The 18,087-nt window shown below is 47.6% G+C and overlaps 1 protein-coding gene across 2 annotated transcripts; it reads right to left on the reverse strand.

Moving 5' to 3' along the window:
- Positions 1–804: 804 nt before the first annotated feature.
- Positions 805–18,014, reverse strand: ssh2b (slingshot protein phosphatase 2b). 2 transcript variants are annotated; one of them, XM_061752827.1, is made up of 15 exons: positions 17,875–18,014; positions 15,054–15,097; positions 10,055–10,167; positions 8,335–8,399; positions 8,136–8,257; positions 7,988–8,053; positions 7,850–7,915; positions 7,567–7,761; positions 7,398–7,491; positions 4,840–4,968; positions 4,606–4,652; positions 4,399–4,545; positions 4,129–4,329; positions 3,243–3,990; positions 805–2,678 (listed from the first exon to the last, which is right to left on the reverse strand). In XM_061752827.1, the coding sequence occupies exons 1-15, from the start codon at positions 17,935–17,937 to the stop codon at positions 1,605–1,607; spliced, it is 3,174 nt and encodes a 1,057-aa protein (XP_061608811.1). In that variant the 5' UTR covers positions 17,938–18,014; the 3' UTR covers positions 805–1,604. The 2 variants fall into 2 exon arrangements, with proteins under 2 accessions (XP_061608811.1, XP_061608810.1); XM_061752826.1 differs by lacking the exon at positions 17,875–18,014 and adding an exon at positions 17,337–17,569.
- Positions 18,015–18,087: the final 73 nt, after the last annotated feature.

Here is an 18,087-nt window from a genome sequence, read left to right on the forward strand (position 1 = left end):
CTCACTCCCGGACACACAGGTAATGCATTAATAATAATAATAATAATAATAGTAATAATAGACCTGCTTCCATGCTTGAAGGGCACAACTGCAAAAATCCAGGCGTCTCTGATTTATTCAGACAAAAAGGCTTTTTGAAAAAGCCCAACAGTTAGCCTTGTGCGTTCACAAGACACTAGGTGGTGCTAAAAGCAATCAGTTGAAGAAGCGATGGCGAGATGTCAAACTACAGTATTGTTTACGATGTTAAATTCGGTTGGGTTTTTTTTTTTTTTTTTACACTGTACCTGTTGAGTCCATTGCATGCTTCTAACATAGGTAGCCTTACCTCAACAGTAGCCTACGATGATACATTTTATTCATATGTTGTGTATTCCTCTCCACTGCACTTTGTTGCTTTTAAAAATGGGAATGTGATGCACAGATTATTAGCTTCAACTAATTTGCAGTTTGGCTCTAGAATCCAATGAAATAATGTATTAAATACAAATAAAAATGCAATGAAACAATACAATTAATAAATACCATGAGTAAATCAAACGGTTTAAAACGGTGGCCCTCTGAGAAAACCCCTGGCCCCCGATCACCTAGTAAAATGGAATGACTGGTCCGCATGCCCTGCAATTGGCTGACAATCAGACCAGTTCAGGGTGCGCCCTGCCTCTCGCCCAGAGTTTTCCGAGATGGGCGCCGGCACGACTGCGACCCCAGTGAGGAAAAGCTGTACGGAAAACGGACGGCTGGACGCATTGGTCCGCATTCCGGCCTTCTGCTGGACACATATTGCAATTATTCTCTTCAGGGTTTAACTAAATCCAAATGATTTATTTTCCATCCATTTAATGGTCACAGTAGATAAGACATGATATAAAACAACATTTAGACTGATAGATTGAAACAAACAAACACACACACACACACACACACACACACAGTTTCTACTGTCACATGACCCCACACGTTGCAACCACATCGAAACAAAAAATAAAGGATAAAGTGCATGTATGACATACCACAAGCTTCACTTGCCACCCACACGCAAAAAAACAAGTTAAAAGTTGTGCTTCACAATCTTACAAATTTAAGATATAAAATGTAGAAAGACTTACAAAGTCCCATATCACATCCCTGTCACACTGTTCACACACACACACACACACAGGCAGGGAGGGGCTCACGCAAGTGCGCACACGCGCACGTCTTGAGTGGCATCAGCACTTGATGAGGGAGGTGGAACATTGCAGGTGTGCAGGTCACGTGCTTCTGAGGTACGATGTCATCAAAAACGTTTATTTAAAAACCAAATCAAATTTAAAAAAATAAATAAATAAACATGTTGCTCCTGATTGGCCCGACACACGACTGTGATTGGCCGTGTCCACGAAGCGCGAGGAAGAACGGCTGAAGGATCGGAGGTGAACGCGACATCACATTCCAACATTCCAGCAAACACCAGCTGTCATCTTTAAAGATCAAGACGATGAAGATGATGAAGAAGAGGGAATGCGTCAGCTCACGTTTGTACAATTGGGCTCGTTTAACCTTCAAAGGTCGCATGGTTTAAGGCAAGAGGCACTGGTTTGTGTTGTGAATGAGAGTGACGTCTACATGGTGTGGTAGAGCGCACTGAGGGTTGTTTTCTTGAGGCGCCTGACGGGGTGACTTCTTCCGTACTGCTGCCTGGAGGTGAAGAGCGGCAGCGTGGGCAAAAGCGGCAGACTGGAAGAGGACGGCGACGACGACGAGTCTCGGGGCCAGCGTAGGCTCTCGCCTGCGGGCAATCCCGACGCCGCGGGCGTTCGGTCGACTGAAGAGGGAGTGTCGTGGACGCGCTGCTTCTTGGGGTCCTCGGCGCCCGCGTGGACCAGAGGCTCCGTGAAGGGGGAGTCGGCGGACGGCCGTGCGGCCGAGTCGGCGTCGGCGTGGCCGCGGCTCAGCTCCCACTCGGTGAGGTCGTTGGCGAGCAGCTCCAAACAGCCCAACTTGGCTAACGAGGCCGAGCGCTTCATCAGCGAGGGCGGGGTCAGGCCGGCCTGGCGGATCCGAGCCTCCACCTCTCGGAGTCGCCTCTGTGCGCCACCGCCTCGCTTCCGATTGGCTCCGGCCACGCCCACGCTCACCTGCAGCAGGAAGGCGCCGAGCTCGCGGAGCATCTCCCACGTCTCCTTCAGGATGACGCCGTCCCAGTGCGGGCCCGACGTGCCCCCCGCACAGAGGAAGTCGACGACGGACAGCCAGTCGCTGTCGGCATTCCTCGCGTTGCCGCCGGTCATTATGACCGGGCCGGGGTTCACGGCGCGCTCCTCCTCTCGGTCGCGGGTTGTGATTGGCTGTGCAGGCGTGCGGCGCTCAGAGACGGAGGGGCTTCCTGAGTTTGAGGGCGGGGACGAGGACGGCGGGGGTATGCGGCGTTCCCGCTGCATCCGACGCTCCAGCTGGCGAGTGACACAACGCACCGAACCTCGCGTCCAATCCCTGTAAAGACGACTGCCAACCGCCTCCTCTTCCCCCTCTTTGTTCTTCACTTCCTGCTTCATGGTCTGACAACAAAGATCTCCACCCTCCACTTCCTGCTCAGACCTCCTCACTTCCTGGCCCCTGTGCTCCAATTGGCCGAGCTTGGACCACTCAGACTGCACGGCCAGCTTCAATCCTGTGACCTGCACGGGAACGATCGTCTGCTCCAAAGAGAACACAGGAAAAAGAACCAGAGCCAGGTGTATGATTAAATTGCACCAAGTACGCATTGCTAGCACTCATTTTCTTTGAAGTCAAAACTTGAATTTGCCAAGTATACGGTTGTCCCTCCCAATTCGGTGATTAAGAGTTGTGTCTCAATATTTTTGTCCCCAAGTGTAAAACACGACAATGGTGTGTTGCACCTTTCAGCCATTAGGGGAAACTTTCCTGGCTATTAAATGATCATCTCAAAAGGTGTGAAAGTGTGCCACACATTTGGGCACAGCAAGCACAGTTTTGATGGGCACATATTGTGGATGTGCAGAGTTTCTCCACCTCCCAAAAATAAATCATGATGATTTGCAAATCAGACAATATATTTGGATGGTAAAATTAGCAAAGAAAAGTCAGACAGCTCATATTTGAACGCTTAAAATGTTAAGAGTTCTTCCAATATATCCATTACTGCGGTAATTGTGGTGATAGCTGAATGGAGGTACGCGAGTTACTGCGAGTGATTCCCGCACTGCGAGCGTGCCGAGGATGCGCTCCGTTTGCCTCACCTTTCTTTTCAGCTCGTCTCCAGCAAGGAATTCGGGAGGCGGTGGGGAATGTCGCTGCGCGCCGCGACTGTCTCGGGTCATGCCCTTGAACTTCTCCCTGGCAGTGAAGAAGTCGATGCGGTCCCTGTGGTCAAACAACACACAGGGGGAGATGAAAGCGTCTCCGGCGGAAGGGGGGCCGCCCGGAATCGAGCCATCTGATTTGTGGACAAGTGACAGCGCAGGCAGGCCAGAGCAACGGCCCTGCTGCGAAATCTCCGCTTCAGGCACGGACACGGTTGCCCAAGAAGGCGGCGGGGGCGACAGGCGGTGCAGGGCCGCGGGCGGGTAGGGCTGCCCCAAAGCGACACTCTGCGCCACCGTTACGGCATCTGCGCGGGGGAGCTCGGGCACCACGGTGGCGGCCGTCGGCAGCGAGAGAGGCGGTGACCACCCAGAAGCGGACGGATGCCGCTCCTCCTCAGGTTCGCCGAGACCGTTCGAGAACGGCGACGCCACAGGAGAAGCACCGCACGGCGAAGCCACCACGCAGTCACACGGCGGCGAGCTGAGCGGACGGGACGGGACGTTGCGCCCCAGCGACTCTAGCAGCTCTTTGACGGAGGGTCCGAGCGGGACGGCGGCCTGGTTGCGAAGGTCCGAGCGGCCCAGGCTACGCGGTTGGCGGGCGGCTTTGTACAACGGCTCGTGGTGCTCGGAGAGGTCGCTGTCAGAGTGAGAACGCCAAAGCTTGTTGTGCCGCTGCTTGCTGCAGGAGAACAGGATGTGCTTTAGTGTCCCTTTCACCTCATTTAGTTCAGTGTCAACGTCAGCTGGACACGCACACCGCGCAGCCGGCGTACAGGTCGGCAGGTCCGACACGTCGACTGCGGTGCCGTCCGCTCACCTGGCCAGCAGGATGCCCTGGTACTCCTCCAGCTGCCTCATGAACGAAGGGTTGGGTTTGGTGACCGCTCGGCGCTCCTTCACGTAGTCGAAGGCCTTGGTCAGATCCCAACCGTACTCCTTCATGGCGTAGGCGATGACCGTGGCCGCCGAGCGACTAATTCCCATCTTGCAATGCACCAGGCACCTGGAGCCGTTCTTCCTGGAAGACGGCGCTGGCGTGAGCCATCGAATTGTTCCAGCGGCGCACGTGTGCGTCATACACACTCACTTGGCTCTGGTGATGAACTTGTAGGTGTCGTTCCAGTAGGCCAGCAAGTCCGTGGCTTCCTCGTCATACACACGGATGTTGTGGTACTCGAAGACGCCCGGGAAAAAGTTGTCAATCTCCCGCGTCACGTTCAGGATGTAGTGGACGCTGCGTGATAGACAAACGTTAACTCCTGCTCAAAAGTCTTTTGTGGACTTCCCTCCTCACCCGCTGTTCTGCAACTCCTCCAAATTGGACGCGTTCCACTCGGATCCCTGAAGGAATGAAAAGCATTGCACAGATAAGAGCGTTTTGGTTTGTTTCGAAGAATTTGTCGAGCTCGTGTATCTAACTCTGTGTGATGCAGTCCAGACGCACAAACTATGAACACCGTTAGCGTAGCTTGTAGCCACAAGCCCGGGAATTTCAAGATGTCAAGTGTGATTTGCCGAGCTCGCATACCAAGAAGACGTGATCAAAGATCTGCGTGGGACTGTCCATCTGCCCCAAGATGGCGATCATCTCGTTGTCGATGAACTCTTTGAACTCCCGCAGGTTGCAAGTCATGTGCATTTCCAGCTCTGTACGGATCTGCGCCACACAGGGAAGCAAACTGGACAAGGCTACATCTGCGTGAAAACATTTGCGAGCCAAGGCGGCAGGGGGTGCTGTAAAGCCTAACTCCCGCCCTGACTGGGGTTTTACAGAATGTCAGAAGGCCAGCAGTAAGCCAAGATGGAGTTGATGAAAGGACAAAGAGAAAAAAAAGATTTTAAAGCCACTTTCATCGTGTAGAAGTAATAGGGATAATACTCGATTAGAGTATTATGTTTGCAGCTTTGTGAAAATCCCTACTTTCTTTGTCAAACCAGATTATTTATTGCCTCTGTCAACAAGTTCGCTATATTGCTACCCGTGTATTGCTTTGCAGGGCTCTAGTCTGCAGAAAATGTGACACTAATTCCCATCCTAGCTCTGTATACAGCTTCTGAACGGCGACCTTTAACCTGCGTTCGTGTTGATATTGCGTATCGTGATTTGAGTGTCTACTGGATTTACAGGGGACTCCCAAATAAGCCAAAAAGTCCAATTTAAAAGTAGAAGTCGCTCGCTTAGCAAAAATAAATCAAATAATAAACGCGACAGCGCTCAATTTATTCGATGTAAAGGCCAGTGCCCATAAAGCCGACAGTCAGCCATCGACTTTCTGTCTTCTGACAAGTAGGGTGCGCGACTGTGTGGGAGCCGGGAGAAGGGCTTCAAAATGCCGACTAGCTCCTGCGGACATGTGAGCACACGTTAGCGTTAGTAAGCAAAGTCAGTGTGACAGTATATTTGGTGGATTTTCCTGTGCCGTTATGGAAACTTGACATTCGATGCACACGAGAGCGAGTGTTAAAAGCAGGAGATTGCTAGCATCGATAGCATGAGACCACCTAGCGCGGGTGCACGCCGCACGAAAGCCCGGCTCGGAGCGCTCCGACCCGTTTAAGGCTTCTTTATACTCGCGCGGGCGGTGACCGTATTGACGTCACTGCGGCTGTCCCGCGCGTAGTTGGCCTTTATACTCGAGCGCAACCCACACGAGCAGTTTTGAAAATGTTCTGCAGTTCACCTCCAAGTCGGTGGTATCGCTACAGCTGGTAATGGCTAGGACACCACAGGGTGGAGTTTCCTCTGCATTTTCTGGGCCATTTCCGGTTGCCGTTTTTACTTTTGTTTCCATAAAAAGGAAAGAACAAGGCAACAACAATGGCGACCGTGGAACAGTGTCTGCTAGAACCAATGGACCTAGAAGAGCAGATGATAAGTTTAATTATGCTGCAAAATCGATTGAGAAGGCGGCGGCGTAGATGGTATGTAGAACCGAGGGGCACGCCGAGTACGTCATCACGGCATGTGACCAAAACGGACCAATCACGAGACGATATCCGCGGCGTTCTACGCGCAGCAACAATTTTTGCCGTGCGTGCGTCAAGCTACGCAGAGGGCCCATGCGGGCCAATTTGTCGGTGACGTGATGCAATGCGGGCGTTGTCGGCCGCGCAACCGCGAGAGTATAAAGAGGCCTTTACAGGATATACTCGTCGTCGGAGACCACTCCGGAAATCGGGGAGTTCGAGAAGAAGGAAAACAACCAATTATCCAAGTGGAGCAAAAAGGTCCACTTTTTGAGTGTCGTGGCTCCGAACGCAATGAAAAACAGCACTGCACCGAGTGGGTGCACAATGTATTGTTTGCAATGGGAGGAATCAAATGGAGTCAAACAAGTATACTGCACACTAAAAGATTGAATAAAAAACTTCAAAGCATTAAGTATGAGTAAAGTAGGTAGGTATAAATCTAGAAATATAGTCTTCAGTTTCTTGTTCATTTTTAATGCCAGGTGCAACTAAAGGTACCGTACTTTCTCGTGTATAATGCGCATTCTTTTCCCAAAAAATTGTCAAAATTCAATAGCGTACATTGTGCATGGGTATAGGGGCAAATGGAAAAAAAACCAAACAAAAAAACTCATTGTATAAATGTATGCCGCCATCTAGTGCTTATGAAGAAGCTGTACACTTTAATTCCAAAATCCTACCGCCACCTAGCGGTTATAAAAAGTGTGTAGCCTACACTTTCACTCCAATATGACAGGGGTATGTATATATGACTGCATTTACGTACAGTTCACATACCCTGGCAGAATTTGTGAATTTTTATTTATTTCTTAAAATATGACTGATGACTGAACAACAACCATAATTTATTTAAGGTTATGTTTTGTTTAACGATAATGCGTTTCTGAAATCAATATTTCTTCCCACCCCCTACTCTGTTGAACATGATATTTTTATGTTTGAAATATTTGCTGATAGGTACACTCATTGGAATCTCCGTTATGACAAAAATCCCACCAATAAAATGAAAATGTTTAGAGGACAGATTTCAAAATGGTCATTTTTAGGCCTTCATTTTGAAAAAACACAATTCCTGTTCACTGCTATACAATGAGACGTCATGATTGTGCGACTGACCTCCTTACAGGTGACGTTCTCCAGGTCTTTCTGCATCATGATCTCCCTCAAACTGCTCTTAATCTCGCGCTCCGTCAACTCACGCTCCGTGGGCCTGCGCGCGCACAGATTAGGTCATGTGATCAGCCGCCGCCGCCCGGCAAGGACAGCGTCACTCCGTGGCACTCACGTGTCGGAGAAGAGGACGGGAGAGTCGGCTCGGTACGACTGCAGGTCCTGCATGGCGTTCCACTCGTTGATGCGAGCCTGGTCGGAGGAGACGCGGCTCTTGTAGTAGCTGACCCAGGTGAGGAACAAGCTACCTGGGAAGTAGTTGTGACATCGCGCCACCTCGCAGGCTTTGTGCAGCGACTGCAGCGCCGACCTGCCAACGAGGAACACGAGGACACGCTTACTGGGACATTTCGCAGCCGTCGAGAAGAGGATCTGTTTGGGGCAGAGTGCGGACTCACCACATGGCCTGCACGGAGACGGGTTTGAACACGTGCACTCTGCAGTCTGTGGACACACTGAAGCCTCTGTGAGGAAGAGGAGACACGCTGATGAAGAAGACGCTGCGAATGATGATGAATGCGTTGACGAGTCCATACCCGTCTCCGTCTAGATGGATCAGCGTGTCGCTCCACAGGGGAAGAACCAAGCCCACGGAGCACGAACTGAGGAGTACACCTCGTGCAGCAATACGTGCGATACGCCACTTTGCGTGTCAATACTTCGTGTTTGTACGCTGACGCTCACCTGTCCACAGGACTAAAGTCCACTCCGAGGACCACACTCTCCTCTGTGTCCTGCCTCCCGTTGGTGGACACCACCACCATGTAGCGCGTCATCAGAGTGTGAGCGCTCTCCAGTCGGACCGCCTGGATGGGGAACGACACAGCTGACACCTGACATGCAGCCTTACATTCTGTGTGTGTGTGCGCGCGCGCGCACCCACCAGTTTGATGTTGTCCTCTGGTCTGAGGACGGTGAACATTGTCTGAAGATGCTGCTGGATGTCTCCTAAGAGCAATGCAAGAACGTCATTAACAATGACTTGTTGTCCACCTCTCGCCTAGCCTGTTAGCCTACCACCCAGTTGGTGGAGCGAGTTGTCCAGTGACCGAAGAGTCACCGGTTCAAATCCCGGCTACGACTGTCCGCATGTCAAAGTGTCCTTGAGCAAGACACTGAACCCTAATTTGCTCCTGGTGGGCCTGGGAGCGCCTTGCATGGCAGCAGTCGCCCATTAGTGCGTGTGAGTAGGTGAATGTGAGTCTTTGGAAAGCGTGATTGGTGTAGATAAAGCACTAAGTGCAGTCCATTTACAAGGCCCGCTAGACAAACTGATTTGCCAAAGCAACAGGTGGCGTTATAATGCGAACATTTAAGACTGTTTTAGCCAATCGGAAGGAAAAAGAAGTAAAATATGACAACATAAATTAGTGATGCACTGGACTAAAAATCCTTGGCCAAAAACAAAAACACAAAATGAGGAACCCAAGGCCGAAAACCGAAACAGCAAAAGAAAGTACTATGCCAATTATGAGTACAATTGCATTATGGGTATGACTGCAGAGCTGCCAACCTATAGAAATTCACTTCCGCCCAGAGTTTGTCTGAATTTCCATATTTTTTAAAATATGTCAAGAACATAGCGGGAGAGTTATTGCAGTAAAATAATTCTGCAGACTATTCAATTGCACAAGATAATCATTACTTTGTAATTTATGGCTTTAATATTTATTATTTTAATGTATTTATTGCGTCAACCTTGTAATGGCGGATGCACGCTATTTTTCTATCCACTATTGCTGCTGAAACGATGCAAATGTCCCCATTGTGGGACTAATAAAGGTCATCGTATATTGTAAATATTTATATTATGATTAATGTATTTTGAAACTTAGATGCCCCTTTTCTCAAGCAGCGTAACGGACTTGCGGTGATGTGCCAATTCATATCCAGTTTCCGGTTCCGGTCCCTGTATGCAGTCTAGCGTCATCGTGTGTTACAGTGTTTTCTCTCGAGACACTTAATTTGCCTGCTATTTTGCGCTCCAAAGTTGGTTGGTTACCCTAACACTCACTATAAAGTGGCTCCAGCCAGACCTGTGTGACCCAAACACGTATTTCATGCAACTTCAAGTCACGATATCTTAGCAATTTGCATGGCTTAATCTTTTTGCTGTTAATTATCACTCTTTCTCCTTTGGTGATAACAATATCTTATTTGCTGCCATGGAGGCGACGATTAGTGACTTATGCTGCGTGACAACGGATGCAAAGCGACTGTTAGCCTCCGCGGCTCGGCATTGTATTTCGCTGCGTTAGCTGTAGCTTGCAGGTATCTGGGGCGTGCAACAAGCATGACCCGATACGAACAGCAGAAAGCAGGGAGGTTGGGCGACTGTTCAATGTGGACGTGCCGTTTTTCTCTCTCTTTTAGTTATTTGTTTGTTTGTTTTTACACAATATAGAGCACACCACCACACGCTGGCCGCGGTTTTTGCATGCGTCGTAACAATATTCTGTTTTCCACGTTTTCTTTCTTTGACATAAGTCGACATTTGGTCTGAAACCCAAAATGCACTTTTGGGCCATTTTTCGGCCGAAGAGTTTCAGTCGCCAGAAACTCGGTGCATCGGTATACTGTAAATATGAACACATTTTCTTCACCTGCATGTTTGCTGCGCAGTTCGGAGAAGCGGGATCCAGAGGAGGACGAGGAGCCATTTCCCCGAGGCAAGAAGAGTGCGGCCCCTTTAACGGTCAGGAAACTTTCACTGATGCTGGACACAAAAAAAGAAAACTAACATGTGACGTTCATCGGGGAAGATTCGCGATCCAAGACACGTTGTGCCCGTTCACCACCGCTGTCCTTTTCTGATGCCGGATGTTGCCGGGTGTAGCTAATGAGCTCAATCTGCCTTCCAGTCACCGCTGGCTAAGCAGTCAGGCTCACAAGTTTTACCGGCTGCAGGGAGCAGCGCATTGGGGAAGACAAGACCTGATGCCGCTTGGCGCCGAATTGAACCGCGCATATTACCGCGACATATGTTTGAAGTGTCGATGGTCAATGTGGCTTCACGTTAGTTCTCGCAGGTAGCTAGCTAGCTGCCTTCTTCATCAACGCACGAGCCGCTAATCCCACTTTGGTCGTCATGCTGAGGGGCGGCGGCTGCGCTGGTTCGAGACAGGCCCAGAGCTAGTTATTTGGGGGCCCAAGACAAACATAGCCTTTCGAGCATTAACACTCCAAGTGAATACACAACTCTTCACACGAATGTAATAGAACCTCCACAGTCCAACGCCTCGAATTTAGAATTCAGGTAATTCACCATACAGTCTGTTAGGTTAGGTGTTTGCCCCCTTCCTGATTTCGCTCTTTTTTTTTTTTCTTGTATCTTTGTCACACAAATGATTCCCATCATCAAACACATTTCAATAATAGTCAAACAACAAGTAAATAAAATATTTTTTTTTTTTTAAATGAAGATTTGTATTATTAAAGGAGAAAAAAAAAATCCAAACCTACATGCCCCTGTGCGGAAAAAGTGATCTCTTCCCCTCCCCGTTAAAACATAACTGTGGTTTCTCATACCGAAGTTCAATTTCTGAAGCCACGCCCAGGTCTGATACTGCCACACCTGTTCTCAATCAACAAATCACTTGAACAGGACCTGTATGAAAGAGTGAAGTAGACCAAAAGATCCTCAATAGCCAGACATCATACTGAGATCTAAAATTCAGGAACAAATTAAAACGTAATTGAGATCCATCAGTGTGGAAAAGGTTATAAAGCCATTTCTAAAGCTTTGGGACTCCAGCAAACCACATTGAGAGCCATTATCCACAAATGGCAAAAACACACAACAGTGATGAACCTTCACAGGAGCGGCCGGCTGACCAAAATTATCCCAAGAGCGCTGCGACGACTCATTCGAGGTCACAAAAGACCCCACAACAACATCCAACGAACTGCAGGCCTCACTTGCCTCAGTTAAGGTCAATGTTCATGACTCCATCATAAGAAAAAGACTGGGCAAAAACGGCCTGCATGCTAGCGTTCCAAGGCGAAAACCACTGCTGAGAGCAAAGAACGTTAAACCTTGTCTCAATTTGGCCAGAAGACATCGTAATGATCCCCAAGAATTTGGGGAAATTACTCTGTGGTCTAACAAAACAAAAGTTGAACTTTTTGGAAGGTGTGCATCCCATTACATCTGGCATAAAAGTAAAACCGAACAGCATACCATCAGCAAAATATGGTGGTGGTAGTGTGATTGTCTGGGGCAGTTTTGATGCTTCACGACGAGGGTTGGGCATCGCTTCGATTTGAGCCATTCCGCTCCAGAGTCCAGTTCATCATTTAAATTCCGGTTCCAAGCGATTCTCGATTCAGATTCTTTTAGGGGGCTGGGTTTAGAAAGTTTGCATGGTTTAAATAAGGGGTGTCCAAATGATGAACATCCATTTCCTTAGCAGCCCGCAGCAGAGACAAAAATGTAGATTTTACTCTGGGTTCTGCATAACCAGTATCAATACAAAAACCTATGAACTAAAAAAAAAAGGCAATGTGTGTGGAACGAACCCAATTGACTTAATGTTCATTCATTAATCTTTCAGCTAAAAGTTAAATATAGCATTGTTAAAATAGTTATTTGTGACCGTTTTATCAGGTTTATACAGCGGCTGAAATAAGTATTTAACATTTTTCTCACTAAATATACTTCCAAAGGTGCTATTGACCAGATTTCACCAGATGTTGGGAACAACCCAAGTGATCCATACATACAAAGAAAGTAGAACAAATGAGATCAGAAATTAAGTTGTGTGTAAACATATGAAATGACACAAGGAAAAAGTATTGAACACGTGAAGAAAGGGAGGTGCAAAAAGGCATGGAGAGCCGAGACAACACTTAAAATCTATCAATAATCAAACAGCAATCCAGCCCCTTGTCAGTCCAAAAGAATATCGGCTGGTTCAGTCCCAATTGCTGGCCTACAAAAAGGTCTCATTGCCAAGGCGTGAGTCAAGACACATCTCATGATGGGTAAAAGCAAAGCGCTGTCTCAAGACCATCGCAAACTAATAGTTGCAAAACGTAACGATGGCAATGGTTAGCCCCTCCTTGAGCCGTCTCCTTGTCGTGGTGGAGGGGTTTGTGTGTCCCAGTGAACCTAGGAGCTAAGTTGTCTGGGGCCTTATGCCCCTGGCAGTGTCACCCATGACAAACAGGTCCTAGGTGAGGGACCAGACAAAGCACGGCTCAAAGAGCCCCAATGATGACGACAAACAACGGACTTTGTTCTCCCTTGCCCGGACGCGGGTCACCGGGGCCCCCCACTGGAGCCAGGCCTGGTGGTGGGGCTCCTGGAAGGAGAGCGCCTGGTGACCGGGCCTGCACCCGTGGGGCCCGGCCGGGCACAGCCCAAAAGGCTAATGTGGGTCCCCCTTCCCATGGGCTTACCACCTGCGGGAGGGGCCATAGGGGTCGGGTGCAGTGTGAGCTGGGCGGTGGCCGAAGGCGGGGACCTTGGCGATCCGATCCCCGGCTACGGAAGCTGGCTCTAGGGACGTGGAATGTCACCTCTCTGGCAGGGAAGGAGCCCGAGCTGGTGTGTGAGGTCGAGAAGTTCCGACTAGATATAGTCGGACTCGCCTCCACACACAGCTTGGGCTCTGGTACCAGTCCTCTCGAGAGAGGGGTTGGACTCTCTTCCACTCTGGAGTTGCCCTCGGTGAGAGGCGCCGAGCAGGTGTGGGTATACTTAGGTTAGTGAAATTTGGTGAAACATCTGGTGAAATTTTCAGGTCAATAGCACCTTTGGAAGTATATTTAGTGAGAAAAACGTTGACGTGTTAAATATTTATTTCAGCCATTGTATGTGCAAGTTTTAACTTGAATTCCTGTTTTAAGCATGTTGCCTTTTATTTTGAAGGGTAAACACGGGAACTCTGCATTTTGGCACGAAAGGGGCTTCACACGACACCGGTGAGATCGAAAGTAAAACGAGACGGCAAGAAAAAGAGCAATGAATGGAATCAAATGTTCTGTAAAACGTTGATTCCTTTACCTACCGACCGATGAGGCACAAAGTTCGTGTTTGTGATGCTGTGAGACAAAGTTTGTGTGAATTTTGTCCCAATTCATTGTGATATAAAGTTGCTAGTTTGACCTTTGGTGGAGTTTTACTTCAATGTTAAGCTTGTAATGGGACTGGTCAAATATTTGATATTTTGTTTTTGTCTCTGTTATCAGCTTACGGTACATTGGGTTGAAGACGAAAATAAACGCTAAAAACCATCAGTGCAAGAGTGCAACCCGGCGTTTAACTTGTTAGCTGCCTCAATGTTGGCATAAATTTGACTTGACTGAAATTCCGAACGGTGCAGGCTGATGCTCAGACCGGGTGGGAGTCCAACAGAAACATTTCAACATAAATAGGCCTGTGCATAAATTTGGACACCCTAAACAAAATAAATCAATTCGTATTAGTATTTTTTTCCAAGATGCTTCTGGCTCATCCAGATGTGCTCTTGCATACCTCATGCGACTCTTCCTGTGACAAACACTCAGGAAAGACTTTTTGCACATCACCCTTCCAATGAGCTTTTCCTGGTGCAGAGGATGCTAGACTGTGGAGCGATGAACAACTACACCATCAGCAGCCAGATGTTCTTGTAGTTCTCTGGAAGTGGTCTGTGGCTTGTCTGCGACCATTCTAACAATCCTCCGTCTGTGCCTTTGCTGTATTATTTTCGCCCGACATCTTCCCTTCGCAAGAACTGTTCCTGCAGCCTTCCATTTCTGCACTACATTTCTGACTGTGGAGACAGAGAGTCCAAACCTTCCACATAACTTCTTGTACCCTTCTCCTAATTCATAATCATGAATTATATTAGTTTTTAGGTCAGTGGTGAGTTGTTTAGAGGCCCCCATGTTGCCACTCTCTCAGAAATAACCAAGGACAAGCACACTACCGGTGTTATGTCGACTTTTTCATGATTGTTTCCACCTGTCTTTGTAACTGACGGTCTAACGAGCTAATCAATGCAATTTTGTGCTGCAGCCTGTCAGCTATAAATCTCTAGAGGCCTTGAAATGAACGTGAATAAAAAGGTGCCCAAACTTCAGCACATCCCATTTTTTATATTTAGAATCAAACTACTGCGATTGGCTGCCGACCAGTTCAGGGTGTACCCCACCTCTCGCCCAAAGTTAGCTGGAATAGGCGCCAGCACACCGGCGACACTGATGAGGATAAACGGTTCAGAAACAGATGGATGGATTTCACATATTTTTGCAATTTTTTTTAGCCATTTATTTATTGTCCGGTTTGTTAAGAAGACTTTTCTGATGTATCAAATTTGCAAGACACTTTTTTGGTCTTTTTTTTTGTTTGTTTGCACTTTGAGTGTGTGTGTGTGTGTGTGTGTGTGTGTGTGGAGGGGATTTTTGGACAGCAACCAGCTGCGAATGTGTGACGTGTAACACGATGAGCGGGATTCCAAATTGAGAGTGGGACAGCGTACCCATCCGGAACACACATTAAAACATGTTTGTGTTCCTGTGCAATTCGGATCAGAACTGGAATAAAGCTTCTTTGACAACAGCAGATTCTGTCCCTACATTATTATTGTTGTTACGTATATTTTTTTTATATCTGACCTGCGAGGTTGAGAGCGTCGATCATCCTCTCCGCTGCCAGACTCCTGAAAGGAAAAATGAGAATGTCATTATTAGCACAATGCTGTACTATCATAATTTGAACTTGTTCCAATAAATCCATCCATCCATCCATTTTCTGAGCCGCTTCTCCTCACTCGGGTCGCGGGCGTGCCGGAGCCTATCCCAGCTGTCATCGGGCAGGAGGCGGGGTACACCCTGAACCGGTTGCCAGCCAATCGCAGGGCACATAGAAACAAACAACCATTTGCACTCACAGTCATGCCTACGGGCAATTTAGAGTCTCCAATTAATGCATGTTTTTGGGATGTGGGAGGAAACCGGAGTGCCCGGAGAAAAGCCACGCAGGCACGGGGAGAACATGCAAACTCCACACAGGCGGGGCCGGGGATTGAACCCGGGTCCTCAGAACTGTGAGGCTGACGCTCTAACCAGTCGGCCACCGTGCCGCCTGTTCCAATAAATATTTTTTAAAATTAGTGTTGTCAAGAAACACACAATTACACAGTGCATACAATATCTGTGGTCAATTATTACCTACCGTATTACTGAGTCAAATAAAAAATTAAATTGTGTATCATAATATGTACGCAACAATAAGAAACAAATTGACAGTTTGACTCTTTGTGTGTCCTCCATTTTTAGTACATACAGTAATCACTAAACATGCACTCACACACACATCGACACACCAAATCAGAGAAGAAAAGCACCTTGTGATGTAAAGTTTACCACTGCACTGACTTGGAGTGTTGATGTTCTTTTGACGAGAGACGAGGCACACGTGGTAGTTAAGTATAGATACGAGTGTTAAAAAAAATGTATTCATTTAAAAAAAAATGGTAAAAGTACTGATTAAACTCCTGCACTTTAGTAAAGGTTCAAAAATTAAAAAATAAAAACTTTGAAATTGACTTAGTAAAAATGATTTTCTGAAATCAACAGATGAGATTACTAAAATGTATAAAATATGAAAACCTGCAGTCAGAATCATTCACTCATTCCCAACTCTCTAATCACTACAATGGGACTTTTCTACAGTGGACTGTACAGTGCACCAATCATTCAGTCATGTCCTCCGTCTCTTTACGTCGTCTTATCATTTGTGGAACTTGAAAAAACCAACAACCATAGTTTGACAACTAAGGAGTAGAAAGTACAGGTATCGGACTTTAAATATAGGAAGTAAAAGTCAAAAGTTGTCTGAAAAAAATACATGCTCAAGTATTAAAAAAAATCTTAAGTACAGGAACAAAGTTGTTTGTATTTGATTGTTTGGTGACACGTAACTCACGTCAACAATCACAGCCAACTGCTAGCTTAGCATACATGGCAATGTCCGAAGATTTTTACACATTTTATGAAAATGAAACACTGCATTTACAGGCATTTGTGTGGTTTATTTCTCTAAACAACGTCATAACGAAGAAACAACAAAAGGGGGGCAGGACAGGTTCACGGGGAGGTTAAAAGTCAAGTGAAGTAAAGACTGGTGAAAAAAAAAGCTGCAGACGGGTTACTTTTTGCATGCACGTGCCCGCCCGCACACACAAATCACATGATGCAGGAAAAGAGTGTGCGTGCTTTAAGGCCTTATATATATATATATATATATATATATGTTCACAATGTTCTCCAGTGTGCATATATATGTGTGTGTGTGTGTGTGTGTGCGCGCACACTGGAGAACATTCAAGATGGCTGACTTGACGGCTGCCCGCAATCACCACGCGTGACCTCGCCAAACCGGTTTGCTGTTCACAAAAGGAGCACAAACATACACACACGCGTCGGTGGACATGTTGGAAAGTAACCCCGAGCGAGAACGATGGCTTCCTAATTGTCATCAAGTTGAGCTTTCATTCATTGATCTTGTGGGCGCACATCACAACGACCGCCTGTCCTCGAAACTCAACAACTCAAGCAGGAAAAGAAAAATACACTTCTAAAGTCAACACAGACGCTTCCGTTTCCATTAACAGTGTTTTGCTTCTTTTTACACATGCATGACATTTTAAATATGACTACAGCCACAGTTTTGACCCTGAAAAGGTCATCTCTATTGGCATTATTTCCTATGGGAATGTGTTCAAAATGGTGGACCGGCATTCCGGAACAAAGTGTGTTCAACCGTGGAGGTTGAATCTTTTATTTACAATTTGGACAAGTCGCTCGTCTGCTGCAACGGAAGGTTCCCTTTTTGGCAAGATTTCATCAAATCAAATCACAAATGACGGCATCGTGTGTTGGGTTGCGTGTGCGCACCTGCTCTCCTGCTTTGCATCCACGCGCATGAAAAGGACTCACAGGAAGTGGGAGGCCGACATGCATAAAGACTGAGAGCCAAAGCAAGCGTCGATGCGGGGAGGATACGAAGTGGAAAACCCAAAACGAGGGTGGGCGAATAAACCCAGACGGAAGCGGAATTCAAACTTCAACTTTTTGACCCGGTCGAAGCGGTTCCACCGACAGGAAGTGCCTTCACTCCCTGTGAAGCACTCTCTCCCCAAAAGAAGCAAAACAACGCTATCGTTCATATTCTGTTCAAATGTGTGGCTACATACAGAAGCACACCATCTTGTTTACTACGTTCGTATTAGTGAAGCACTCGTGTACTTGCAAGTTCATTCGGGATGAGTTAGTGCGCTTGGCGCATGCGCACGAACACAAAGGCGAGTCCGTTTGTGACAGTCGGCAGCCGCGACCAAAAAACACGAAATAAAATAACTACAAACGCGACAAAGAAACATGGAAAAAGAAGCAAGCCGGTTACGGAGTGAGAGGACGGCGAGGAAGCTCTTACAGATACGCAGGGGCTGGAGGTGGTGCTGGGGGTCGGGGAACGCTGCACGGTCACCAGCGCCATTCAGCGAGCCGCCAGACGCCAACACCTGAGCAGCACGGAGAACATAATGGGCGGCCGAGACGGATTCAAGGTGAGCGTCGGTTGGTCGGCGGCGTCTTCTGTCATTACTCCCTTGGCCTCTCCATGGCTGGCTGGGGACTCCGGAGTCCG

This window comes from Phyllopteryx taeniolatus, chromosome 17 (genome assembly GCF_024500385.1).
Source record: "Phyllopteryx taeniolatus isolate TA_2022b chromosome 17, UOR_Ptae_1.2, whole genome shotgun sequence".
NCBI classification, from domain to species: domain Eukaryota; kingdom Metazoa; phylum Chordata; class Actinopteri; order Syngnathiformes; family Syngnathidae; genus Phyllopteryx; species Phyllopteryx taeniolatus.